Here is a 26,895-nt window from a genome sequence, read left to right on the forward strand (position 1 = left end):
CGACCTTTCACGCCCATTTCCACAGTGTGAGGGTGAGATGGGAACTGCTGTGATGATAGTAATTGTGAGTGTACTGAAAATGAACCACCACCACAAACCATACAAGTGCGTTAAATAAAACCAGAGTATAGTGTCTGCACACCATTTGGATGGAATGCATAAGGATTGATCATGACACATAGTCAGAAAAAAACACTGAAAACCATGGCACACAGATCAGAGTGCTTGACTTTTCATGCACGTTTATAAAAAATTTACTGTGTGCCCACTGGTTAACCAGTACAGATTGGCATTCGTTGCTCCAGAAACTCAACACGACTGAAAAATTCCTGTTGTCAGGGAGAGCATTAATTTGGGTACGCCAAGTCTTTCATGGTAAAGATATATAATTTCTTCCATTGAATTATCCCTTAGGTATACTTTTGTGTTGTATGTAGAATCACAGCTACCTTACACTAGGAAATGTTTCTGTTTTTAAAAAGTCAGCCCAGTTTTTGGAAGAAAAATTGCTCCAGTTACTACACGAAGGATTTAATTTGTGTACCGTCTGAGTTCAGAGATTTTGCACGTTGCTATTTTCTGTAGCCTCCTTAGCACAATCAATGTTTAACGACCTGTTTGCTTGTTGACGTGAATACTGTGTGAGGAGAGCCAGGTTCCTGAGTACCAGGCATTGGGCACACTGCTGTGTCTGGGTGTGGGTCGCCTTCATATGTCATCCCGGGCAATGAGATTTGCAGTATAATTAGGGTGCCCATTATGTCTGTGTTGGTAATTATAAGCATAGCACTATTTCTGTATTTCTAGGAGGTGACTCTCTCTCCCAGGGGGTGGCTCACAGGAGTGAGGCAGGTGCCTGAGGGAACCGGGACCTGGCCCCTTCACCTGGTTCTGCTTCCCGTTCTTGTAGCCAGAATGCCAACCTGGCATTGAATGAGCATTCTGATGGGAACACACTGCCTCGATAGCAGATTAGTTTAAAAATCAATCCTGGAAATATCTTTCGCAAAGAAACGTAGTTAATTGTCCTTAGTTAATTGTAGCTGTTGTGCATTTTCTTCTTCACGTTTTATATTTAGCACTTTGTAGATTGTAACACAAAACTCAGAGATTCCCAGAGATTAAAATACAGTGGTACCTCAGTTTTCGAACGTCTCTGTTGACTAACATTTCGGTTTACAAATGCCATAAGTTTTATGGATCTATGGTATCATTAGATAGTAAAATTCATGCTAAATTTGCAGTTTTAGGGGTTGATTTTCAAGGTCTGGAATGGATTAATCCATTTTGCATTCCTTTTTATGGGGAAACCGTGCCTCAGTTTTCGAATGTTTCAGAAGTCGAACAGTCTTCCGGAACAGAGTACGTTCGAAAACCGAGGTGCCACTGTAATCTGGTCTACCCCCGGCTAAGTGGAACAAGTGGATCTGATTAGAAGATTCTCACTGATTAGAAAAGAGACCTGGATTGTCAGGTTATTACTGTGCCTGGGTGATTCACTCTCCACCTGCTGACAACTTGCTTCAGGTTGGACTATCAGGGCTGCAGGTTGTCCCACCCTGGAGACAATGGGACAGTTTTCACTATGAAGTCTTGCGGGTTTTTCCTTCCTCAAGCCACTTTGTGCATGAAACCCCGATGGGAGACCCACTAAACATTTTTAATGTAATCTGTATCCTATCGATTTCAGCAAGGGCTTAAAGGCATCTCTTAATAGTAGTATAAGAATTTTAAAGTGGGAACGGCACATCTGAAACTGTGTGGAAATGCGGGAAAGGGGTACACAGCCCACCAGAATCAGTGTGTTAGCCTTCGATATGTTTAGAATGGCTCAGGAGGCTGACTGGATGTGGGACTCTGGGCTCCAAGGGCCAAGGCCACTGGTACTTCTGTGCTGGCCTTGGATCCTACCTCTGTGGTGAGCAGGACTGGCATTTTATCTTCACAGGGACTAGCCTGAACCAGTCATGGCAGAATGGAGAGCCGCCATCTCCCTCCTCCTAGATGTGGCCAGGGATGCTGGGGACAAAGCCAGCATCCTCCTAGAAGCTGGCCTGGCATTCCAACTCTAAGAGGAATCTTCTTACATAAAACCCTTGCTGCTGGTGGCTTCCAGAAAAACTTGACAGCCATCATGGAATGGTGGCATTCCAGGGCCAGGGCCAGTGTGTGACCATGGCTGAGGTCCAAGACTCAGTGCCTCAGTCTGAGAAGAGCATCAGACCTCAGCTGACTCAGTGGACACTCAGAACAGCCCCATCTTTTATTCTCACAGCACGCCATGCCCAGTGCCTCCCACGGCTGAGGTTCTGAATTCTCACTCAGATGGCAGCCCTCTTCAGTAGCTGACAGTTTCCTTTTCCTTCTTATTGAAGGGGTTGTAGGGTTTTACAGTTGTGACCATTTGGGACAGTGGTGCCTGGCGATGAAAGAGGTCAAGTGCCATTTCTTTCCGTAAGACACTAAAACACAGTGGAGGAAAAAAGATAAAAAAGACACATAAAATACACATAAAAACATATAAACTCATCTATTCTGCAGCTAATGATCCACAAGTATCAGAAAAGAATCTTAAAGAGAGAGAAACTGGGAATGATTAATCCTTGTGTGTATTGTTTCATTTATTTTGTTTGCATTCGGTTTGATTTATCACATTATATGCATTATATTGCAGTCATTGGTTGAGAATCTACTCTGTGCCTAGAATTACAGCATGTGCTAAGAATATGGCAAATGTAGCTGAAAGAAGGGGAGGCTGTAGAGAGGCAGCTGAATAACCCCACACAGCCTCTGTTGGGGTGAGCCCAGGGTGTGAGGGAGCAGAGGTAGTCACCTCTCCCTGGGGAAGGACGGCTGTATACTCTGTCCCAGCGTGGACATGTGTCATGCCAACTTTCTTGTGAACGTGCTGCTATTTGAGTCACAGGCACAACGCTGTGCTCGTAGGTGGCAGGAGTTACGGAGCACACAGCAACTGAGTCTACAGCAGTTTTGTTTCTATGCTGACTATGAGGAAGTGACGTTTAATGCTGTTGTGGGCAGCAGTCACTGAGGTGAGGACTCGGGCTTAGGTGAAGGCTGCGTTCTGGTGTGAGGGAATGAGTGGTCAAGAAACCCTGGAATGCAAGGGAAACAGGAGTCCTGACCAGCACCTGTGCGTGTACTCTCTTCCTCTCAAGTGTGGAGGTTCACAACGTCCCTTCTAACGTGCCCGCTGCATCCCATCTCCTCAGTTCAACTCTCTTCCCATAATCTCTTTCCTTGCGATTCTGCAGCTCGGTATCCACCCTACAGCACTGCTGGTGTCCTGTGCACCTCACCCAAAATGTGTTGTGGGGATCCCACGGCCCCCAACCTCTTGGCAATGACATTCAAGGCCTTACCAACCTCACTCCAAGCCACCACTGCCACCCATCAACCACAAAGATCATGGCAAGTGCACCACGCTGCCCTCTGCGTGAGCACTTGCAACCGTCCCTTCTCTCCTGGTCATCTTTTGAGTCTACCATGTGCAGGCAGGACCTTTCGTTTGACTGGTGGTGTCAGAATTCAGACTCAGGAGACTGAGGAGAGAGTGGGCTGGGAGGACGTGGAGGCACTGAGAGAAGGCAGAGTGGTTGTTTGCTTTTGAAGGAGTGACAGGAAGGAGGGGAGAGAAATGGGACGGCAGTTCCGAGGGAGCACATGGGGGCCCTGCAGCAGGGAGGCCCGGCTGGATGGCTCCCTAAGCGGAGGGAGCAGGCTTGAAGAGGATGGGGAGCTCAGGGGAAGGGCGAGCCTTTTAGGAAAGTGAGGGCTTGTCTTTTAGGGGCAGAGGAAGCAGTGTTGGGGGAGCGGTGGTTCTGATGTGTGTGGGGGGCGAGCGGGGGCCACTGGAGCAGCCTGGCTGCCCAGTAGCAGAGGTGAGCCCCTCTGGAGAGGGGCCTGGGGAAGGAGAGGGGCGCAGGCGCCGTGAAGTGAGGGGACCCCCAGGGAATGGGACCGGCTGTTAATAGACAGGGTGCCTGCAGAAGTGCCCGGGCCATGCCCCGCACAGACGGCTTCTCAGAAACAGCAGGAAAAAGCGCACCAGGTCAGGAGGAAGTTGGCTCACTAAGTTCTCATGGTACTCACCAGACACAGACACAGACTCCCACTTTCACTGGAAATTTTCAGCAGAAAAACATCAAATAGAGAGCCACAAAAATCAGAGGCCATACTTCAGTACAGAGAACCCCCAAGGCTGGGTTTTCTCTGATCGTGGGATCAGGGTGGATGAGACCACAGGCCTTCCTGCTGCAGGGGCCGTTCTCACCTCAGCAGAGTGCTTTTGAAAATCAAAATGCCTCACTGTGCTTCCTCAGTGCAGAGCCCCCTGGGCTCAGCAGGAGACATTCTGGGGGTTCACGGAGCAGTGGAGGTCCAGGCGCCTGGCCCAACACGAGGCGACCACTTAGCTGCGGGTGAACTTGCCTTGCCGCCTCTGTCTGTCTTTTCAGAGCCCATGTGAATCCCAAGAATAAGAAACCCAGAGAGGCCACCACAGAGGGCGCTACTCAGGGTCAGTAATGGGCCTGAATCTGTGTGTGAGCATGCAGGAAAAGACCCAGGTTCTTGTCTCAAATAGTAACAGTACTAACAGCAGTAATAGTAACAAAGGCCGTAGTAACAGTAGTGACACTAGTAACATCAGCAGTAGTAACAAAGGTAGTACTAATAGTAGTACCAGCAGTAGCAACAGCAGTAATAGCAGTAGTAACAGCAGTAATAGCAGTAGCAACAGCAGTAATAGCAGTAGTAACAGCAGTAATAGCAGTAGCAACAGCAGTAATAGCAGTAGCAACAGCAGTAATAGCAGTAGTAACAGCAGTAGTAGCAGTAGCAACAGCAGTAATAGCAGTAGCAACAGCAGTAATAGCAGTAGCAACAGCAGTAATAGCAGTAGTAACAGCAGTGAGCGTAGTAATTAGCAGTAACAGCACAGTAGGAACAGCAGGAACAGTAGTAATAGGAGCAGTAACAGTGGAGGGTAGTTTTCCAGTTAGAAATAACGATTTCTCTGAAACATGCCAGGAGCATTGCATAGCTCGATCACACGGCCGTGGGAACATGCTAGGTCAACAGGATGTCTGGGATGAGGTCTGAGCTGTTTGGGGTGAGGAAATGGATTATGAATGAAAAATCTAGCGATCCAAACTGTTTGCATTGGCCCTGAGAAAACGTCCTTGGGTGGGTCCCTTCTCAGTCATGAACCGTCTACAGTTCTGTCCAGGCTTTCTGGACAGTATGTGTAAATGACAGATGGAAGGATGGATTTAGTTGTGACACGCTTTCCTCAGTTCCTGTACATGAAATAAAATACATCAGTCGTCTACATTTCTGCTAGTTCTGCCTTTGGAAATGGATTTGTGACATCTGAATATGCATCTTGAAGGAAACTGATTGAACTATTAGCCTCAAAACCAATGCTCTTCTTATAAAATGTGCCTCATCAGGTCCTAGAGAGGCTAGACAATCACCAAACCCCAAATTTAGATCAGTTGACAAAGCCCTTCACCAGCGGGCCCCCTCCCTTTCCTTGCTGTCACTGTCCTTCAGTGGAGGTCATGCGCGCAGGGCGTGTGGGGTGATGTGGGGCTCTGTGCATGGTGAAGACTGTGCCCTACGATTCCATGCTCGCCGTGGCTGCCTGGAGTGAGCCAAAGCCCACTCACCTGCAACCTGCCTTCAGATGTCTGAGACCGCGTCTCACTCCTCCCAGGTCACCTCCTGAACCACTTCCTCTGAAGTCTGCTTTTTGCCCCTCACGATCCCTTGGTGTCTCGTACACCCCTCAGTTTCCTCATCTGTCAAATGGTTACACAAGAGGACCTCCCTCGTGGGGTCAGTGCGTTGGGGAAATGAGTTAGTGCACACAAGGTCTTAGCCTGCCTGGTGTACAGAAGGTGCTCGCCCAACGTAAGTGACAATGATTATGATGGCCTTCGTCATCATCTAGTTGCTTATTTCTTGCTCTTTGTTAGACTGTGAGCTCCTTGCAAACTGGGTCTGCATCCTGTGACTTCCTGGAGCACAAACGTTTGTTGACCCAATGAAAGAACATACTAACCAACAAATGCATGAGGGGATGAGAGAATGAACCGCTGTACGTACTGCAAACACAAGCAACCCTTCCCAGTCTCTGCCTTTCCAGATGTGTGGGGAGTCCACGGGGGCAGGAGCTCGCACTCTGCCCAAAGGTCACCTCCTCAGAAAGCCCTCCGTGACTACCCAGCTAAGTGGGCACACTGCCCGGGCACTGTGCTACACCAGCCTGTGTTTTTCCTTCACAGCACACATCACGCTCCAGAGTCATGTTACTTCTCCAGTTCCCTTTGTGCTGCTTTGCTGTCTGTCTTTCACACCAGAACATAAACTCCACAGAGGTGGGTTCATTTCCACTCAAGCCAGAGTGCTCAAGGCCCCGCCCAGTGTGCTCAAGGCCCGGCCCAGAATGAACCCTCAACGAGTGTTTGCCTAATGAACAGATTCTCTATCCAAAGGAGACAAGGCGCCCTTGGGGAGACCTGCAGTCACAGCTAACTGACTGGAGAGCCTATTTGTTTGCGGGGGCCAGAATCTGGACCTGGTGAAGACTGCACCTGCACTTTCAAAACGGTGTCATCTTCTTTGCAAGCCCAAGACATCCATCAAATGCTTTCAACTTTGAGTTCTAATAAACAGTAACATGCTGCTTCTCACAAGCAGCTTCAAATAACGGAGTCTGCAATCACCTTCCATCCAATGTCTCCTGTTTGCAATCTGCAAATGGTGTTTAAAAATATACATGGCTTTCACAGAATATTGCCTTTTGTGAGAAACCAAGTTGTTCACAAGAAGCAAATGCGTGTCTTGTATAGCATGTTCCGTGCTTCCACGTGTGTTGTGGTAATCACACACGCAGAAGGACGGTGTGTGTGCAAAGCTGTGAGCCCAAGCGGTGAAGATGCTGTTCCCCTAATGTGCTTTAACTATCTTCACATGCTCCTCTGGCAACACCCACGGGACAACGAAGTCTTCCATCTTTTTGGACGCAACACCCATTTCTTAATGTAAATTGACTGCTAGTATTTAATTGTTCTTTAATGGGATAGGCATAATTAGAGCCCCTGCCCCCAGTGTTTAGAGTGAAGTGAATAATAGGGCGTCTACTTACTGGCGCACACCCGAGTCTGGCGAGGGGGCTGCTGCTGGGACATCAGCATTTGCTGGGTGGGTGGCTGTGAAATGGACCTTCCCAGTGTACCCTGGGATATTTGCAGAGCTAAAGGAAAGAGTTAAAAGAGAGACAGAAAATGAAAATAGCGATTTGTGAAATCGTCATGGTCACCAGCACCCAAACATGAAAATATACAGGAGGGCACAGTCGAATGGTTCTGTCCTATATGAGGTCTGGAAATCGGGCTGCCAGACGGGCAGGGTGCAGGTGGGGCAGCCCGTGTATGTAGATAACAGCTCTCCTCCGGGACTGAAGAAACTGATTTCAGGTCCATGTTTTCTTATTATTTGAATTCCCTCAGATTTTATGTACGTGATTCACTGCTGAGCCTGTTCCCTAATGAAAGCAGATGTGTTCTTTACAAAACAGCAGACCTGAGCTACACACCCAACTCTGTGTGCCCACTCCAATATGAGTGGGTACACAAATGTGTGTTTAAATAACGTTTCTTTTTTGTCACCATTAATGTATTGATTTCATGTAATTTCCTGAAATTGTATAGATTTAAGTATGTTCAATTCCACGTACCCCTCTGCTTCCCTTCCCACCCGCCAGAGAGGGAAGAAGAGAAAAACACAGAATGTATGGGAGGGTTTTGGGGTGCAGATAGCGAGTCTGCAGACAGATATCCAGGAGAAACGATTCCATAGGTAGTTCAGAGGAGTGTCTCTGCCACATTTACAGTGTGTGACCGGGGGCAGGACCCCAGGCCCAGGCCCCAACTGCTGCTTAAGTCCTGTGGCCTTGACCTCAGCACTGGGGAAACTCAAGATTTAAACTGTATTCCAAGGAGCAAGAACACACTACATGCGGGTCACAAGGCTCACTCAGATAACACATCATTTCTGGAACTCAGCTCTTAGCATCGTTTCCGTTACGGCCTCCATCCATGGGGCCTGCTTTGGAGGGAGAAGGGGGGGGCACCGGCAGCGTGAACATGCACGCAGCAAGGAAAGGGGCGCATCAGGCTGCCACTGCCACTTGCTGGGGGCAGCTGTTTGCCATCCCTGAGAGCACGACACCCCGCTGGCGGGGCCCCTTATCCTCCACTGATGCAGACAGCAGACTGCAGGGCCACCGCCGCACCTGTCGAAGGCTCGGGAATGGCTCCTCTGTGAGTCTCCTGGTCATAGCCATGTCATTCCCCACGTCCAACAAGCTGAGGACAGAGAAGAGCTTCAGGAACCGTTTACACGAGGCGTAAATTTCAACATAAGGAGCTCTGGAAAGCTGCTCCTTATGGTGTCAAGTGACAGGCAGGTGACAGGGGAACCGGGTGTGTGCTCAGGGTGAGGGCTCAATTTCACACCGCACGACTGTGCCCATCAGCTTTCAGATATGGACAGTTGACATATTCCCTTGGATGTCACAGTGCCTCCGCTACAAAAGGGGGTAAGACGACCAACATCCAGGATGTGGAAAAGTACAGTGAGGTTCTACTTGGGAAAGTGTCTGGTGGAAACACAGGTAGTGAGCAGCTCCCACTGCAACCCCGTGGGATCTTTCTATGCATCGACTATGTCCTATGTGAGGTCTGGAAATTGGGCTGTTGGTGTCTGAATGTTAGAGAAAAACCCAGGTACCAGGCAGGAGGTGCATGAGGAAGCCACATGCTCCTTCCCAGTGTGTCGGGCTCTAACTATGGGTAGTGACAAAACAGGGACAGCTGATGCTAACAAAGTGGGGGAGAACACAGCCAGGGCGGCAGGAGGAACAGTACAAGTGAATGGGTCTTGTGAGGCTAGGAACTCAGGCAGCTGAAGGGCAGGGGAGCCCACCAAACCCAGTACCATGCCGCCCGCCCACGCCCGACCCAGCTCCCGGACCAAGTGTGAGACTTCTGTCAGGTGGGGAAGCCGGTGGGTCTCGGCTCAGCCACCTGCATTGCACCACCACCCTCTGGGGTGCTCTGGGGTGACAGGGACTCAAGCAGCTTGCAAAGCTTCGCAGTTAGGTGCTCGACTAATTTAAGTGGAAATGCAAGATTTTAAAGAAATCAGAAATTTACAAAATAGGAATCCGGTAGGTGGAGAGTACAAAGTTTATCCAGCACAGGCAGCTGTCAAGATGTTAAAAGAGCGGTTTCCAAACTTTGCTGCACACTGAAATCCCGTGGGGAATTTTAAAAGGCCTAACTCCCACCCCCAGCCATTCTGATTTAATTGGTATGGCGTGTGAGCTGGGAAACGGGGTTTTCAAAAGCTCTCTGGATAATTCTAGTGTGCACCGACCGGAGTTTGGAATTCTTTGAGAGCTCTGTTTTCAGGTTTGCTGGAAGGGCCTGGGTGAGAGATCAAGGCTGCCCAATCTGAGGCAGTGCCCTTCAGGGTTTCTTGGAATTTTCTTGAAGAAATGTCAGAGAGGTCACAAAAAAAGGGGCAAAATTATTGTGTATATCTCTCCCCCAAACATTCATTGAGGCCTGCAGGCATGGTGCAAAGGAAATCCCCTTCCTCTGTGTGGGAGGTGTTTTCCACTGGCCCTGGAACACCTGCACAGTTAAAATGCCTCTGAAGTCACCCCCTTCCATTAGGGCAGTTAAGAAGTCAAATGGCAGCAAGCTATTTGTCCATCGCGAGAAGGTCTTGGTACAAAACGTCACGCAGCTATCCGTGCCTTGTGCCCCACAGGCGACTGACGTCAAACGGTTTTATATACTCCATTATGATGACGGCATATCTAATAACAAACCATGAACCATTAGACTGAATTAGAGACAAGCTGCTTCGGCCTGGAAATGAAGTCGGTTACACGATCAACTGCCCAATACTTGAAAATGAAACTTGTCACCCATGCTGCTTCTAAATCTAACCATTTAACCCGTTTGCAGGACATCACAAGGGGACTTCTTTTTTCCATTTTAAGGGCCACATGGTAACCTTATATCAACAAGAGGACAGTCTGTGGGGACACTACAGACCGGTAGCTGGTAGGCAGCATTGTTTTTCAGGTGGAAGAAACAAACTTATTAAAGATACTGAAATGTGTAGGCTTCAAAATGGATTTCCAGATGAGTTGCATGTTCAGATTTCCACCCCCCACACCCCAATTTAAAGAAAGTGAGAGAAGTAGGGGCCCATTTAAAGCTAAAAGAAGTCTCAGTTTTCGTCTTTGCTGTGCATCTCCTAGTCCTTTCAACAACTCTTGTATCCCAGGTCCCAAAATAAGCCTGACTTTTGTTCACTGCTAGGAAAATTTGAATAAATTATTGCCTGAGTTTACAACTAATTGGTTTTGCTCAACAATGCATAACAAAATAGACATTAAGTAACTTCAAACTATAAGAAAGTTTAGTAAATCAGTTAGAAAAGGGAGCACAGATGGTGTGTCATTAAAAGCTAAATAGAAAGTAAAGAACACAGAAAACCCTGCTACATGTAAAATGCCGGTCGAGTTTACACGGACTAGGACTTCAGTGTGTACAGAATGTCTCCGTCTGTACTGCAGACGTGACTCACACTGACGGGGTGTGTGCTGGAGCCCAGGCACTGACACTTATGCGGTGCTGCCCGTTTAAATGCTTCCATGAGCTGACTTATTTCTCATAATACCCTGTGTCGTTGTGGTCCTGGTATCATAATGCCCGTTTTATAGATGCCAGACCTGAGGCTTTAGAGAAAGTCGAAGCAATGTGCTCAGAGCTAACTAAGCTGCCAAGTGGCAGAAATGATTCCAAACCAGGCCTGGACAGAGAGTGCCCACCTTGCTGGGGACGGCCCTGTGCCTCTCCGCTGGGACCCCCAGCCTGGTCAGCATGGCTCTGCGAGCTCAGCATGGACAGCATGTCTTCAGGCCGTGAATCCAAGTTCAAGTCAATTCTACTGTCTTTTATTGAGAGCTCTTCTGTGTCAGGTCCAGATTGAGACAGAAATCCAGCAGGCCGGGCTCCTGGCTGCATTTACATTAATGAGTAAAATGTCTAAATGCACATCTAGAGGTTTAAAGAACCCACGTCGGGCAAAGACCACTGGTGCAAAGTAAGGATGGGGCGTGTGAGAGACACAGAGAGAGGCGTCGGGGTGACTACCTGGTGCAGTGCTGGGCAGTGCAGTTTGGGGAAGAGGGCTGAACGTGGGAGGGTATGCGAAGCAGAGAGGTCCAGGCTGGGCTTCTGGCCACTGGACGGAGCTGGGGCTGAGCTGCTGGGACTCAGCAGGTGGGGCCCAGCTCACGGGGACAAGGAAGGAGGGCCGTGTGAGCTTTGATTTGTCGGCTTCTATTATTCGGTGAGAAGTCCCAGAAGGCCAGAATCATTTTGGTCATTGGACTGTGTTTCTCTGAAATAATAAGGCGTTGTGGCCCCGAGGTCTGTGCAGGAATTACGGTTTTATTGTTATGATTCTCATTGTGGAGAGGATCTATTTTTTCTTCCACAGTTCTTAGACTCTTCGTCTCTTGCATTTGGAAGGGGCATAGAAATAACCCAACGGCTCCGTATTAGAGGCAGGGACCCCTCCCCGTTCTCCAGAGGCCACGGGCCAGTCCATGTGGGTTTAGGGCACGAGTTTGCCCGGTGGACTAGGAGTCTGTTCATGAAATGGGTGGTCTGGGGCCCTTACCTCATTTACTCCAGCCTCAGCTGCCTCTTCTGTAAAATGGGGATACAGCCTGTTCCAGCCCCAACACACCATTTTGAAAAACAGATGAAGCAGATGTGAGAGTTCTCCGAGCAGGCAGAAGTGTCGGGCTCATGTAAGGCACTTTTCTATTCACAGCCTCAGCCTTTAACCTTCTTTTAAAGGTGTAACACATCACACTGACCTCTGGGAAGCCCCCTTCTTCCATTTTGGATCTTGGTCAGCATCTGCCTGGGGTCCATGTAGACAATTCCTCAGTATTTGCAAACGCTCCATCACACACGTGACTGAGGGAAAGCAAGTAAACATGGAACCATGTGAAGCCCTGAAATAAAACATTGTAACCTAGTGGAACAGGCACAGGAGGTGCTTGGCAGGTTTGGGAAAACGGGCCAGTGGTGTCTGGGAAGCACCAGGTGCGGGGCCCAAGGTGTGGGTTTGCGGCCAGCATCACTCCACCTGCTCTGTCATCTGGGCGCAGCCTCTCTTGTCTCCGAACCCCAGCTTCCTTGTTGGTAAAACAAGGGGCCAGACTGGGTGAGATGCACGTTCAGAAGATCCCATGTGGCTCCAGAATTTAGTTCAGCGCAAAAGAAACCATTTCCAGCAGTTCCCTCCATTTGCTTGGGAAAGGGCAGGGTGACACGCTTTTGGAGCCGGAAGTTGCTCAGTTCTGCTATTAACCATTGTGCCCGGTGGGTGCTTCGTGCCCGTGACTCACTAATTCCCAGCAGTTTGAAACTCTGTGGAACTGCACAGCAGTTACTGAAAGCAAACACACTTCTCTTCTGCCTGTTCATTAAGCTAAGGGTTGCAAAGAGTATAACTCCTGTGTTGAAGAGAAGGACACAAAATCAGATTTGGAGGAAAAGGGGGATCCTTACGTTAGTCTTAAGTTTTTTGCTTGTCACAGATTGTAAGTGAGGGTGACTTTGTATCATTTTCAAAAAATCCTGGACAGTAAGTACCCTGATCTGTCAACGGGACACGTTTACTGAAGGGACAGAAAAGCTGTTTATCCTGAGATCCAAGATTTCCTGAACCCTAAACTAATTCTCCTGCTTCCTAAACGAGTCTGAACTTAGAAGTGAGGAACTTCACTGGAACCTACGGTCATATTTTGAGCTCTTTCATTTTAAATGCTTTTTAATAGCTGGGCCCACCTACCAAATTAGAAAATATTTTAATTGTAATGAAAAAACTCATGCAACAATTCTGTGTTTAGAGATTTGTTCTACAGAAATGAATGCAAAACTGTGCAAAGTTATGTGTAGCAGTTGTTCATTCCTGTATTGTTTACAAAAATATTAACCTAAAAATAAAGGGCCTTTCAAAGTGACAGGAGACAAGCATTTATTGAGATCTATAAGAATAGCTACTGAGGACGTACTGATTCAGGTAGAAGCCCGAATAGTGTTCCCATGAGGAACAAAGGCCATGGGTGTTTCTGAGACAGGGAAGGGGGACAGTGACAACCACAGGAGGAAGACCCTGCTCCTGGTGCAGATAATGTGACAGAGATGCTGATTCTAAACTGTTTTTAATTTCCAGTCCGGTCGTCATCAGTCAGACGTTGTAGTATCTGCTTTCTTTTATCTTTGCAAATCTGTCTTTGGGCTACAATGTTGCTTTAGGCCCAGTCTAGAGGCTACTTCGCTGTTTTAACATTCCGAACTTTTTTGAGGCATAAGACGCACAAGACAGTTCCTCTGGGCGGCATCTCTGACTCCATTTAAAGTGGCTCCGTTTATTATTTTTTCACAGGAAAAATGTTTAATCAGTACTTGGTCCATGTAAACTATAACATAGCCTTGTGGTGAACGTCATGCAGCCATTAGGAAGATTTCCATAGCCCTGCACAGCGACAGGGAACATTTCCATTGCTTAGTTCAGCCTTACACCCCCACGTACGCGTAGGCACGCACACACAGCCATGTGCTTGGACGTACCTCTACATTACAGACAGTCGTGAACGCTTGGAGGGAAATTTTAGATTGGAAATATATCAAAAACATTGAATTGAAAATAAAAGAAATATTTTAGTTCTTACACTTTAAAAATATTTGAATTATTTTTACCATGGAAACATTTGAAAGGAAAAGAAGGTGCCTTGTGAGCTTCAAATGTGAGCTTTGAAGGTGACCATAAACAGCACAAACACTGGTTTTACTGTAAATTTATGCAATATTTTCAGAAAATGATTCAGCAATATGCTTCAGCACATTTATGCACTCTGACTCCATAATCCATTTCAAGGAGTCTCCTCTAATATTCCAAATCATGAAAAAGATTCATATAAAAAGTGTTTGATGACAACATTTATCATAACAAAAAAGGGAAAGAATTTTCATATGTAACCCAAATGACAGTACACCTACACAAATAAAAATTATGATGAGTTCTTAATAACATGTACCCCGGCGATGTTGTAATATCAAGACGGTAAAATGTTTACATGTGGTATGATCACAGCTATGTACATATACAAAAGCAACACTAAAAATGCATATGACAGATGAGAATATACCAAAAGCTTAATAATGGTTATGTTTTTGTGTGAGTGTGGTTATAACTTTATTATGAATTTTTCTGTACTATTTTCTATAATGATCAGATTCAGTTCTACAATAATATCTTGAAAACTATCTTTTAAACTATTAGTATGATCACCACCAGTTTAAAAAACATTGAGCATGTCAGATGACTTGGTGACCAAAAGACAAAATCAATGAGGAAAATTTGAAAGAGTCACCTTTTAGGGAAATTGATGATTCCTTCCCTGGAGCCACCTGCACTCAAGTCAGTGGCCCGGACTCGAAACGGGCTTCTGTGGAAGGTGGGGGAGCAGCATGGTGAGCAACCCCCCTCCCAGGACCCCGTGTCATGAGTTATGAGAACCCTGAAGACAGTATCGCAAAGGTATTTCTCTGTAAAGACGTTAAGATGAGAAGGTTAAGGAAGAGTCCTATTTGTTTTTGAATAGGATGGCGCCCTATTCCTTTCTTGGCACAAAGTAAGTTTACTTGTTTCTGGGTTTTGGACTCCACGCAAATGACGTCACACTGTACTGCTTTTTAGCTCAACGCGGTATTAGAGAAACAGCACAATATTTTGCACAGAGATTCATATGTACGTGGTAAATGTATAAAGCACAGCAAACCAAAGGTGAGCACAGTCTGAGAGTGAGGACCTCGGTTGGGGCAGGGGCCCAGGTGAGGAGCGTGGGAGGAGAACGCAGGCAGCGTAAAGGTGTCAGTAAAAGACTATTCTTCAGCGAGGCGGGGATACACCGGCATTTCTTCTTCATTTTACTTTATATGTTACACATGACAGTACATACTTTTGTGTCTACCCGTATTTCATAATACATTGGAAAGCATTTCTTTGTGTTAAAATGGTAAGATTATGCTAAAAATTGAAACCTAATCACGACCTGGCTGCCCTCTAGTGGCCGTGTTGCACAAGTACAGTTAATGTCTTCGGGTCTTTTGCATGGTCCACTCATAATTTCACTTCCTTAAAAACAGAAATTAACAGCAAAATGAAGCAGAACGGTGTGTTTCCGAATTTGTTCAAATTAAACGGTAAATTTCAGATCAAATTCAAAAAATGCTGCCAGACTGCTCTTCACTGTCTTTGGAGAATGACCCAAGAGAATGTTTCAATTTGTTAGCAGGAATGTTTCATAAAACATTTCAAAATTCAAATACCCATTTCAAAGCAGAAGCATTATTAAAATTTTACTCCTGCAAAATATTTTTAAATTGGTTTATCCCCATGTCCTTCTTTTAAAATGTTTAGCATTACTGTTTCCCCCAAAGTAAGACCTAGCCGGACCATCAGCTCTAATGCGTCTTTTGGAGCAAAAATTAATATTTTTGAGCTGATGGTCCAACTAGGTCTTATTTTTGGGGAAACATGGTTGTTTCTCTTATGGGCACAGTAATTTTATTCTTTTTTTAAACAGAAAACAATTAACATTTTAAATACCACCATGATTCCCACTATGGCTTTGCATGAAATCTTCTGCATGTTCGTCAGTTGTTACAGAAACCCATGGTCCCATATCCATGACGGTTAGTGACTCAGTGGCATACTGGGAAGAGCACAGGACTTCAGCTGACAGCAGGTGTCCTGTGAGTCCTAGGAAGGCATTTCCAAGCCTCAGTATTCCCACTGGTAAAAGCAAATACGTGTCCATATCCAGGCACCCAAGGCAGTCAGTGCCTAAAACTGTAATGTCCTTTGTGACAATCTACAGTTATTTCAAGAAACAGGTATCTTTCTTCGTAAGCTAGGTTCAATAGCAGGCCATTGTTAGTTCCTTAATTAATAACAATGCCCATCACCATGTTTCATCCTTAATGACAAGGGAAGGGGGGTAACTATAAGAGGAACTCACCGGCTTGCGGTTGTGTGAAGAATTGTAGAGTTCCGAGGCTTGGCCAGAGATGTGAGGTCCCCAAAAGGGTTGTCAATGTCTTCAGTATCTGTGGACTGCACATAACCACTGTCAGGGCGAAAAGAAAAGAAAACATGTGTCTCCTTATAAGAAACAGAGAAGAACTAGGTAAACAATGTCCTGACTTCCAAAAGAAATTCCATTTGCCAAAAATAGATCAAAAACAGAAAATGCAAAAAATAAAAGGGGGGGAGCAGCATGATGATGGAACAATTTGCCTTAAAAAAAAAAAAAAAAGAGAGACTTTCTCTTTTTCAGAATAGGAGTTTCTAAGCTCTTGTGATCTTCAGTTTGGGCCAGAGTGAGAGTAACAGCTGTTTTGTGCTTTTGAGCAAAGGAACAGGAGACTCTGCAGCTCTGGAACAATGGGTTCACTGGCTGCTGGAGGGTGGCCTGGGGCAAGGCACAGGCTGGTATGTGCCCGAGAGAGCCGGGCTCCTGTGGAAACCTGGGCAGGTGCCCAGGATCCTGGGCGGCCAGCAACGTGCCTCAGGGGCCTGAGAGAAAGTGGAGTCTGTGTCAGTCAGAGTGTCCTTGGGTTGCTTCTGTGGCCATGGTTGAAAGACTAGTCAACTCTGTCATACATCAGAAGAGGCAGCTGTCATGGGGGCGGGACAAAGACAAAACAGCCTGAGCGCTCCATTGTCTTGATTTCCTTTGTTCCCGGAGGCTATGATCATAGTGTTTGTGATCCCCCAAAATTCCTATGTTGAACTTCTAATGCCCAAGGTGATGGTGTGAGGTGGTGGGAGGTGTGGAGGTCGTGAGGGAGCAGCCATTGTTCATGGGATTAGTGCCCATACAGAAGGGACCCCAGGGCTCCCTCACCCCTTCCACCATGTCAAGATACAGTGAGAAACCTGTGACGCAGCGGAGGGCCCTTCCCCGAGCATGCTGGTGCCAGACTCCAGAACTGTGAGAAACAAACGCCTGTTGTGTATGAGCCGCCCAGAGTGTGGGGCTCAGGCTGTGATCACTGCCTGAACGGACTAGCACGCAAGGTTCTTCTTCGGGCTAAAGCAGAGCAGACTCTTTAGTGGTGGACGCCACGCTCCTTTGCCCCCCACGGAAAGCCGCACTGAAGTTGACACACGTGGGCGGCTACATTTCTGGCACGTCAGTGTTGGTGAGTGCATCGTATTTCCCGCACCACAGATAAAAGTCTTTCTCGTGGGCAACACCCTATACTATTAGGTTGGTGCAAAAGTAATTGTGGTTTTTGCAATTACTTTTAAACTGCAATTACTTTTGCACCAAACTAATATTAGCATGCAAGGTATTTTATTTCATAGAATAACCAGTTTGGGAAAACATAAAAATACCACACCCCTTTCTTTTATTAAAATCTTGAACAAATCTTTGATGAATATCCTCACATCCCATGGGTACTGTGCTAGGAAAACTTTAGAAATCTGTCAGAAAGCATAAATTGTAGTAAAAAGTGAATTACAAACAGGAGTGAGTTGAAAGTAAACTACAATTTAGGTGTCAATCTAGTAATTTTCAAAACATTAAAAAAGCATTACGTACGTGTAGAGAGGAATGTATTTGCTTCGAGAACTTGGACTCACACTGAGAAAAAGAAAAAATATGCGCAATTGAGTTATTCACATTAACTAAATAAACATCAAGTCATTACAGTATTTCTCTTATTAAAATAACAACAGCAAAATCTTCAGAGACATCTCATAGGGATTGGCCTCCGAAAGTTTGGAGTCTTAAACAGAAAGGATTTCAAGATGTAGTTTTAAGTGAGAGAAACGCCCCCAAACTCACACGGACACGTATGTCTGTTGACTCGCACGCTTTTAGCGCTGCCTCAAACCTCTCCTCATGGATTGCCCTCTGGCTGCATGCTTCCTCAGGGATTAGACGTGCCATAGGCAGCGAAGCTGACGCTCCCGTTTTCTTAGACTTTCCGCACTTGAGCGGGTCTTGCAGGCATCCAGGCTACCCGTCCACGATGCAGATGAAGCAGCCGTGCTGCAGGGTTCAGTGGCTTCCCCGAGACCCCAGCAATGACAGCAGTCCCAGGCGCTCCAGGTTTATTTTGTGTTTTCCCTGCTCCAGCCCTAGAATCAGCCATTTCTCCAAGGATCTCAAAATTTCTTATCTTGGAGAAAAAATCAACGTCTGGGTGCCAGATGTGCTGTGGCTGCTGGGCTGGCCCTCTCCTGGGCCTCTCAGTGGATGTACATGGACGTACATACCTGTGTATATCTATAGACACGTTTGTATCTGCTCTGTGTCTCTACTGAACATGAGCTCAGAGGCTAGCTCCTTATGTAATACGGCACCCCGGGGTTCATTTTTGGCCTTACTCATTTGTTATTTCTGTTTTTGACCCCGTGAAAGCTGCCTCCCATTACTACCAAATACTCACTTTTTTGTTCAAACAGAGTATATACATGAAATAACTTTTAGAATTGCCAAACCATTTTCCTTTGAGGCACACATTTACCATCTCGAGTATGATGCGGATTTATATACAGTTCTTTTTGTCTTTAGCATTACAGTATTCAGTCAAAATACCATTTCCAAATTTATTTAGGACCACTCCTTTCCCCCCATCCACTTAAGGGTAGTCACGTCATTTATTTGTAACACAGACTCATTGTGACAATTGGCATTTCGTCCTGGATTCCCCCGACATGCTGATATTCATTTGTTTACTTATTTTTCATGTTGCATGCAGTCAAGTTTCTTCTTCATGGTGTACAGTGCTACGGGTTTGACAAATGCAGGGTCCTATGGCCGCACCATGGACTCACATACAACAGTTCCATCACCTCAATGTCCCCTTATAGGTTCTTTGTATTCAAGTCCTTTTTCTGCCCCAACGCCTGGCGCCACTGGTGTATTCCCACCCCTGTGGTTTTGCCTTTTCCGGAATATCATACAATGGAATCATACAATATGTGACCTTTTGGGTCTGACTGCTTTCACTGAGCAAAATCCATTTACGAATCCCCCACGTTGTTGTGTGTTGCGTTTGTTCTTTCCCATTGCTGAGCTGTAGCCATTGCACGGGTGTACGCTGGTATGTTTATCCAGTGCACGTTTTTCCATTCACGGGTTGAAAGACTTCTTGGTTGTTCCCTGGTTTTGGAGATTATGAATAAAGCTGATATAAACAGTTGCATATACATTTTTGTGTGGGCTCCTGGGAGGAACATTTGCATAGAGGGAGTCTCCGTTTTGAGTTCCTCAGGCTCCTCGGGAGTCCTGAGAAGTGGCTGTTGGCTGTACTCACTTAGACATACAGCTTTTCATTCATCAGATGACTTACCACTGAAAATAAATGTAACGGCTCCATGCAAACTGGAAAAAACTTTATCACCTGGGTGAGCTGTTTGCTATGTTACCAGATGCTATTTAAATAAAAAGATGCTGATAAAGTTTGGCATTCGCACTCACAGAATATTAAGAGTATCAATAATTTATATCTTTATTCTCTTAAAAGACATTTGAATGGGATTATCAACAATTTCAGCTTGTTGTATTTACAAGGATCTTATGTTTTTTGAGTGTTTTAATATTTTATTAAAATTATTACCATTCAATTTATACATTGGAATCTGTTGTTTATATTGGGGTATTTTATACATTTGGCAAAACCATCTTTTAAATAATCATTGTCAAAAATTTTACACATTATTTTTAGAATCTAGCTCAATAAAATCTAAGTTTGCTGACGAGACCCAATATTTTTCTGAGTATCACCATTTATAATTCCAGATCCAGCAGTTAAACTTGATTACAATTTTGCATATTTCCATTTCAGTATTCTTTTTTCTTCTAATAATAAACAATTATTTTTAATGAGCAATTTACACTAGTTTTATTCAAGTGGTGCATTTTGAAAGATTTGGAAAATGTTATTTATGATACTGTTTTTCACTAGCTGAAATTTATCCAAAACTCTCATTAATTTTGCTGACTAAGGCTAAATATTTCCTCTATTTTGCAATTAATTGTGGATTAGGTAAATATAAAATTAAATGTACAAGATTCTCTCTGGAGGATGTCCCCTTCACCCCTCTCTTCCACCATGGGCTACATCATTGGATTATTAACGATAAGCATGTGATAGTGGAAAATCTAGTGATGAGAACATTAGGAGATAAAACTTACAAATTAATTGGTTTGACCGGTGCCAAGAAAGATCTTGTTTGAAATCTGTCCCAGAGTCCACCAACCATCTAAAATCATCAAAATGAATGACAGATATTTAATGAACAAGTTACTGTAAGTTCTAGTATATAAGCACCAATTACTGTAATTTCTAGTATATAAGCTCCAGCACTCTTAACAGTGCTCTCAGCATCAGAGGCAAGCCTCAGGCTGGCCATGAAAAGCACTCCCCAAACACACACAGTGACTCTGGGTTTTGCTCTGGAGCTCCCCTGGCCTCTGCTCTGCTTTCAGACCCTGGATCTCAGTTTGCTTTCTCATAGCTGGAATCTGCCTCACTACCCACCTCCTTCAGAAAGCAGCCCTCGTGAAAGGTCTGATTTTGGTTTTCGTCCCAGAGGCTGTGGTCAGTTGGATCCACATCCGCCCACCCTTTGCAGCCCCAGGCTAGTCCCGCCTCCAGCCCAGCCCAGGTCCAGAGCTTTGAGCCTCACCTTGCCTGGAAGGACTCTGGATACTTGTATCTTTTCACACCAAAGAATATTTAATAAAATGACCAATTTTTGCAAGATATAATACTTTCAGGTAGTTGAGAGATCCTTAAAAAAATAGTTATAAGAATCCAGGCATGTTTTTTATCCTTTAATTGATTTTAATTTCTATGTGAAAATCCCATAATGAGACTTTATATTGAAACTGTTTTTCCTCTTATTACCACTTTTCTCTGTAAAAGCTAAAGAAGTTTTCAAGACAATGTTGGCTTCTTAAGCTGTGATTCATGAACCTCTATGGGTCCATGCTTATAACTGTATTTCAGTGTAACTGATTTCCTTCTCAGCCCTATGGATTTTATAAAGTAAATGAAACCTCACCATGACTAGCAGTCCCAGAGCTCGTCAGGTTTCTAAGAAATGAGACATGGCAGAAAAGGATGAGGGCATCGCATCGGTAGGAGTAGCGTTGCAAGCACGGTCAGTGAGTGTGAGGGATCAAAGAGACACCTAGGATAAGAGCTGAAGGATTCTTGGGACTCAGCCTGGAAAAAGCAGTGAGGAGGGCAGTGCAACAGTATTTGCGAAAGACCCGGCCTGAGGGCATCGGACAAGCCCAGCACACACTGTGCTGGGATGCAGTGGGGTGGGGGTGGGGGATGTGGGGGGGTCGGAGGGGGAGCTGGGGGGGTCGGGGGGTGGAAGAGCAGCAGGAAGGCTCAGGGCGGGGCAGGGATGGAAAATTGGGGATGCCACAAGTCGGGGGTGTAGGTTCTGCTTTATAGAAAGTGCTGGGTTTCATCAGCAGAGGGACATGGAGAGATGCACACTTTAGGAAAAGCACCCTGGGTTACGTGGACACGGTAATCCAGGTGACAAATTCCTGATGTTTAGAAATGAGAAGATTGGGCCTCTCCATGGACAACTAGGAATGCTTCGTTTACTACATAGGAAGAGCTCTGCGATTCATGGATTCTCCCACTCTGTCTCCAAAGCACAGAGGTTAGGTTCTAGATTCAATTTCGAAACCTGTTTCAGCGCAGGTTCTGTGGTGGGATAGTAATCAGTTATCTGTGTCTTCTTCATTATTTACTCCTTCGTTTGCAATTTTTAAAAATAAACAGTCAGTGCAAATGACCTTTGAGAAAGAGGTAGTCTTAAATAATTTTTTAAAATTTTAATATGGATAATATTAAAGTATTTGAGGTCACTGATGACTTTTATGATTATGGTATTTTCAATTCTGTAAATGTACATTCTTTCCATAATTCTTAACCACAAAATAAGTATTATTGTGACTTAAAGTTTTAAAGTTCAGTAATAAATATGTTGTTTTCCAGGGTATTCTCTGACCTGAGTTATTGTCGGGACCCTTTCATATCTTTTCAGCGTAAAACACTGTGAGACGAGGTCGGCAGCTTTTTCCATGGTGGTTTCTTCTGGATAGGGTTTTGGCGGTAGCATCTTGTCCCAAGGAACATGTTCGTAAGCTCTATGAAATTATTAAATGACCACATTTTATGAAAAATACATATTCAATTGGTGCAGTTCACAGCAATATCATTCGTTGTGGTAGGCAGAATTCTGAGATGTCCCCCGAGATTCCTGCCCCCGGTGTACATGCCATAGATAATTCCCACCCCTCAGGTGTGGCCAGAGCAAGTGGATGGGATGGGTTATCACTCCCGTGATACTTTGTATGGCAACTTTATATGGCAAAAGGGATTGTCCGGTTAGGTCTTATTTTTGGGGAAACACGGTATGTATTGTATTGTGTGTTCACCACCCAAAGTCAATTGAGGATAAAGGGGGTCAAATATATGACCTATTTATTTTAGTAATCAACATGAGTAACTAAATGCCTGTATCTGATGTTCTCTGAATTTCCCATAGGATCCAGGATAATGTAAATACAAAGGGGATGTATTATGAAAGATAAAATAAATATATTTCAAAATCAAAATTCCATTGGGAAAAATGCTTACTTTTGTGTAGAGGATTTATAAAATGAGTCCTTAGCATTATATTTCTTGTTTGGTTGTAAAAGCGGTTTTCCGTCATCCTAGGAGGCATAAATAATATTATGATTATCCTAAAAACCATAAACACATTCACTTTAACCGTGAATTTTATGGTGTGTGAAGCTGTTTTAAAATACTCTTTTCATATCTGTGAATCCTTTGGGACGTCTTCAAGTAATTTAAATATCTAGGGTTTAGAAACTATAAAATACACATAGGAAAATGATTAATAATATAAACCTTAAATTCAGAAAGGTATCTAAGTTTAAATTTTGGTTTCATATCTATGTGGTCAAAAGTCAGTAACTTAACATCACCGGGCTTCAGTTTTCTCAAATAAAATGGGGATAACAATACTATCTTGTCCAGAACAGGGACTGAAACAGGATTTTTGGTCAAGTAATATATTGTGGGGTTGTTCTAGGTGAAGAGCAGGGAAGGATGAGGAATAGATGCTGGTAAGAACGTGGTCTCAGCTGGAGACCGGCCTTGGTTCTCTCAAGTCAGTCAGTCGGTCATTGACCAACGTCCAGGAGACAGTATAGGAGGGCGCAGTCCTCCGGGCTGGTGGCTGTCAGCCATATTGGCCGTCACTCACTGCTAATGGAGGGGGTGCACTTGCCAGTAATGGGGGTCTGGGTTGGGCGCCACCAGCGTCTACTACTCGGTCACCCCCCGGAGTATAGTTGTAGGGATGACAAGATAATGATGGTGACGGTGAAGTCTGCACAGTGCCTGGCACGTAAGACGTATTTTATACATGGCAGCTATTTGTACAAGGCTCAACATATCAAATTCACAATGACATAAATTAATTACAAACATTGTATTACACCACCCAGTCATGAAAACCTTACTGTACACGTTGCTTCCTCATCAAATGTGTACGTGTGATTTATCAAGCATCCTTCATGGGGAGGCTGTAAAGGAGGAACTTTCACCGGGCTTGTCCAACCTGAACACAAAAATGTAGGTGCTTTCAGTTAGAAACGCAATAAACAGTTCTTCTTCCAAAAGAAAAAGTTCCTATTAGAAAGCTAAAATGTGTAGTGTCAATTGTCCAATTCTAACAATTTTTCTCATCTGTGAGAACAGAACAGCTCTGGAATTTACATGTCATGATTATCATGATAGGGTAGAATTATTTGTTATTTATTACTCATTATAGGAAGAGACCTGTTGGGTACGATGGATCTGTGTTTGTGTGTATAGACATGCTGGGGACAGTGGGGACCAAAGGAGTCTGGTTACTATGTAGATAATTTATCTAATGATGAATTAGGAGACTATCAAATACAAAGGCTACCTTCAACAAACATTTACTGCACCATACATGGAAGGAGAAGAATATATAAAGATGAAAAATGGGGTTCCTGTTTTTGAGGTGTTCATGAACAAACAGGCAAGGCAGACATATAAGTAGGTAATTTCAATATAATGCAGTGACTGTAATAAGAGCTGAGCTCTGAGTGTTGTGGGGGTGCAGAGGAGGAAAATCTAATTCAGCACGACTGTGGGAAATTAGGAACATCTTCCCAAATATAACACCTGATCTAATCTTGACAATTGAGTAGGACTCGGTAACAAAGTGGAAGGAGAGGAAGGACAGTCATTCCAGGTGGGGAAACAGCACAACCTGCCCTGGGAGAGCATCACAACTTTAATAAGAAATGGCAAAAGTTGGGTATAGCTGCATCGTAAAATGGCCACCAGGAAATGGTGGAAAATGAACAAGAGCGGTAAGCTGGAGGCAGGAAGCGAAGGCCTTGGACTTAAACTCCAGATAGATTGCCCTTGCAAAGCTTTAATCAGCGTTGCATAACTTTGGCAAATCACTCTGGTTTGGACAGGGAACGTGTGGAGGTGAAGATAGTGGTCATACCTCTGGTAGTTTCTGTAAGAGATACTTTCTCCCACCCCATGAGGGCTTCTAATTTGGTTTTCTACTTAGCTTTGCCCCATAAATTGGCAAAATTCAGGAGTTAGGTGGACAGTGCAGAGATATGGAGGCACAGGTGAGAGGGATTGTGGGAGGGCTTTGGGATAACAGAAGCACCGTGGTCACGGTGGATACCAATCTGGTGGAGCTCCGTATCAGACTCCGGCAGATCTCAGGGCTTCTGATTCAGGTGCCAGTGTGACCTCGTGGGATACTTGACTCCTCCGAGCCTCATTTTCCTCCCTCTAACGATTGTTGTCAGAGTTGTGAAAACAACAATTAAAGTGTTTGAAGAACTTGGTAAAGTTTCTGACATATAGCTTAAGTGCCTGACATGTTTATTAGACATTTATTATCAATCAGTGGTTGTAACATTATTAGTATCTGTACTAGCAATGTAGCAATATCATTTTCATTACACTGATGGTGATTCAGTCAATATTTGACCAAGAAATTCATGACAGGATCTGCAAAGGGGACTGGCAAAGGAGGGATGGGGAAGTAGAGAATTCTGTGGATTTAGAAGAGGAAGTCAGAGAGATTAGGGAGTGAGAAGGCCTCTGCACTCTCTTGGTAACTTTGAAGATAAGGAGGCTATGTGAGAAGGGGCCTGCGTCATCCTTAGAAGTCGAGTGTCCATGGCTGTCATAGAGCAAGGAAATTGGCACCTCAGATTCAAGGAACTGGATTCTGCACAACCTGAAGGAGCCCAGAAGTAGATTTTTCTGCAGACCCTCCAGATAAGAGCCAAAAGCACACCTTGATTTTGGCGTTGTTAGATCCTGAATAAAAAAACACAGTTGAGACCCTCACTTCTGACCCACAAAACTGTGAGCTAATATATGGGTTATGTTTTAAGCTGCTAAGTTTGTGGCATTTTGTTATAGCAGCAAGAAAAAATCAATTCAGAGGCAGAGGTGAAAGGTCAAGGAAAAGTGAGGGAGCGAGTGCTGAAGCCCGTGCTCATCTTGGTTCTTAGAATAAGAATAATTCTGTATTGTGACACAGCTGGACACAGGAAACCCTCCAGAAGAGCATCATGCCAATAGCAGCAGCATGGCACTTTGTGGTAGCCATCTGATTTGAAAACATTCTAGCAGCTGCTTTGAAAAAAAGAGGAACGTATGAAAACAACAAAACTTAAATTTTGATTTTAAGCCAGAGTAGAAGAAAGGAAACGGGACAATGAATTACAGCTATATAACTCAGGGTCACCACATTTACACCTAACTGTGATGATGGCCTTGCCTTTACCTTGTTGTACTGCTGCAAAACAAGCAACACCCAAACCTAGTATCTTAAACAACGATTTATCATCTCCCAGGACTCAATATCTAGCTGGGGTGTTCCACGTCATGTGGCATAGCTAGATAGGAAAAAAGGTCCAAAGTGACCTCACTCACATGTCTGCCCAGTTAGGGTTGACTATTAGCTGGGAGTTCAGCTGGGCCTACTACCCAGTACGTGTGTATGTTGTTGTTTTCTTATGGGCCTGAGGTTGGGTCTTTCATGAACAATGACTGAGATTGCAGAGGAAGAATCCCAAGGGAACAGATCCCAATGTGCCATTCCCTACTAAGCCTCCATTGCTTCATGCTTGCTAATATCTTACTGGCCATACGTCCAAGCCAGAATCAATATGAGAAGGAAATAGATCTCCTATCTTGGTAGGAGGAGTGGCAGGCACACTCAGAGAGGGATGAATTGCAGAGGGCCCCTTTTGGGACCAGCTATTAAACAACTCTTCTTCATAACTCACAATCTTACTTCATCATTTCCATGCCACCGAACAAATATCAAGTCTTCTGTCAAGGAAAACACTGTAGTATAATATTTCCTTACTTATTAGAGATTTAACATGCTTAAAACTTTGATCCCATTTTTACTGTGAGTGGATTTTTGTATGTAACCATGAAATTATATGAGTTTTCAAGGGCCTGCCATGAACATCATTTTCCCAAAGGCCCTATTTTTATTATAAAAAATGTCCATAATATGGTGCTTTTTAAAGAAAGAAAAAGCCACGTTATAGAA

General features: G+C 44.8%; 1 protein-coding gene across 5 annotated transcripts in view; it reads right to left on the bottom strand.

The window, feature by feature from the left end:
* Positions 1–216: 216 nt before the first annotated feature.
* Positions 217–26,895, bottom strand: part of SPMIP7 (sperm microtubule inner protein 7) — a 28,592-nt gene continuing 1,913 nt past the window's right edge. The window contains exons 2-9 of one of the 5 annotated variants that reach the window (XM_019731601.2): positions 23,780–23,877; positions 22,887–22,963; positions 22,255–22,393; positions 20,411–20,478; positions 17,807–17,848; positions 16,217–16,324; positions 7,175–7,282; positions 217–2,462 (exon numbers count right to left, since the gene is read on the bottom strand). In XM_019731601.2, the coding sequence (XP_019587160.2) occupies positions 2,339–2,462; positions 7,175–7,282; positions 16,217–16,324; positions 17,807–17,848; positions 20,411–20,478; positions 22,255–22,393; positions 22,887–22,963; positions 23,780–23,877 (764 nt within the window). In that variant the 3' untranslated portion in view covers positions 217–2,338. Of the gene's footprint in view, positions 2,463–7,174; positions 7,283–12,346; positions 12,644–14,114; positions 15,958–16,216; positions 16,325–17,806; positions 17,849–19,041; positions 19,376–20,410; positions 20,479–22,254; positions 22,394–22,886; positions 22,964–23,779; positions 23,878–26,895 lie in introns of those variants that run through there. The other 4 variants (XM_074341059.1, XM_074341060.1, XM_074341058.1 and 1 more) reach the window with 4 other exon arrangements.

This window comes from Rhinolophus sinicus, linkage group LG09 (assembly GCF_036562045.2).
Source record: "Rhinolophus sinicus isolate RSC01 linkage group LG09, ASM3656204v1, whole genome shotgun sequence".
NCBI classification, from domain to species: Eukaryota; Metazoa; Chordata; class Mammalia; order Chiroptera; family Rhinolophidae; genus Rhinolophus; species Rhinolophus sinicus.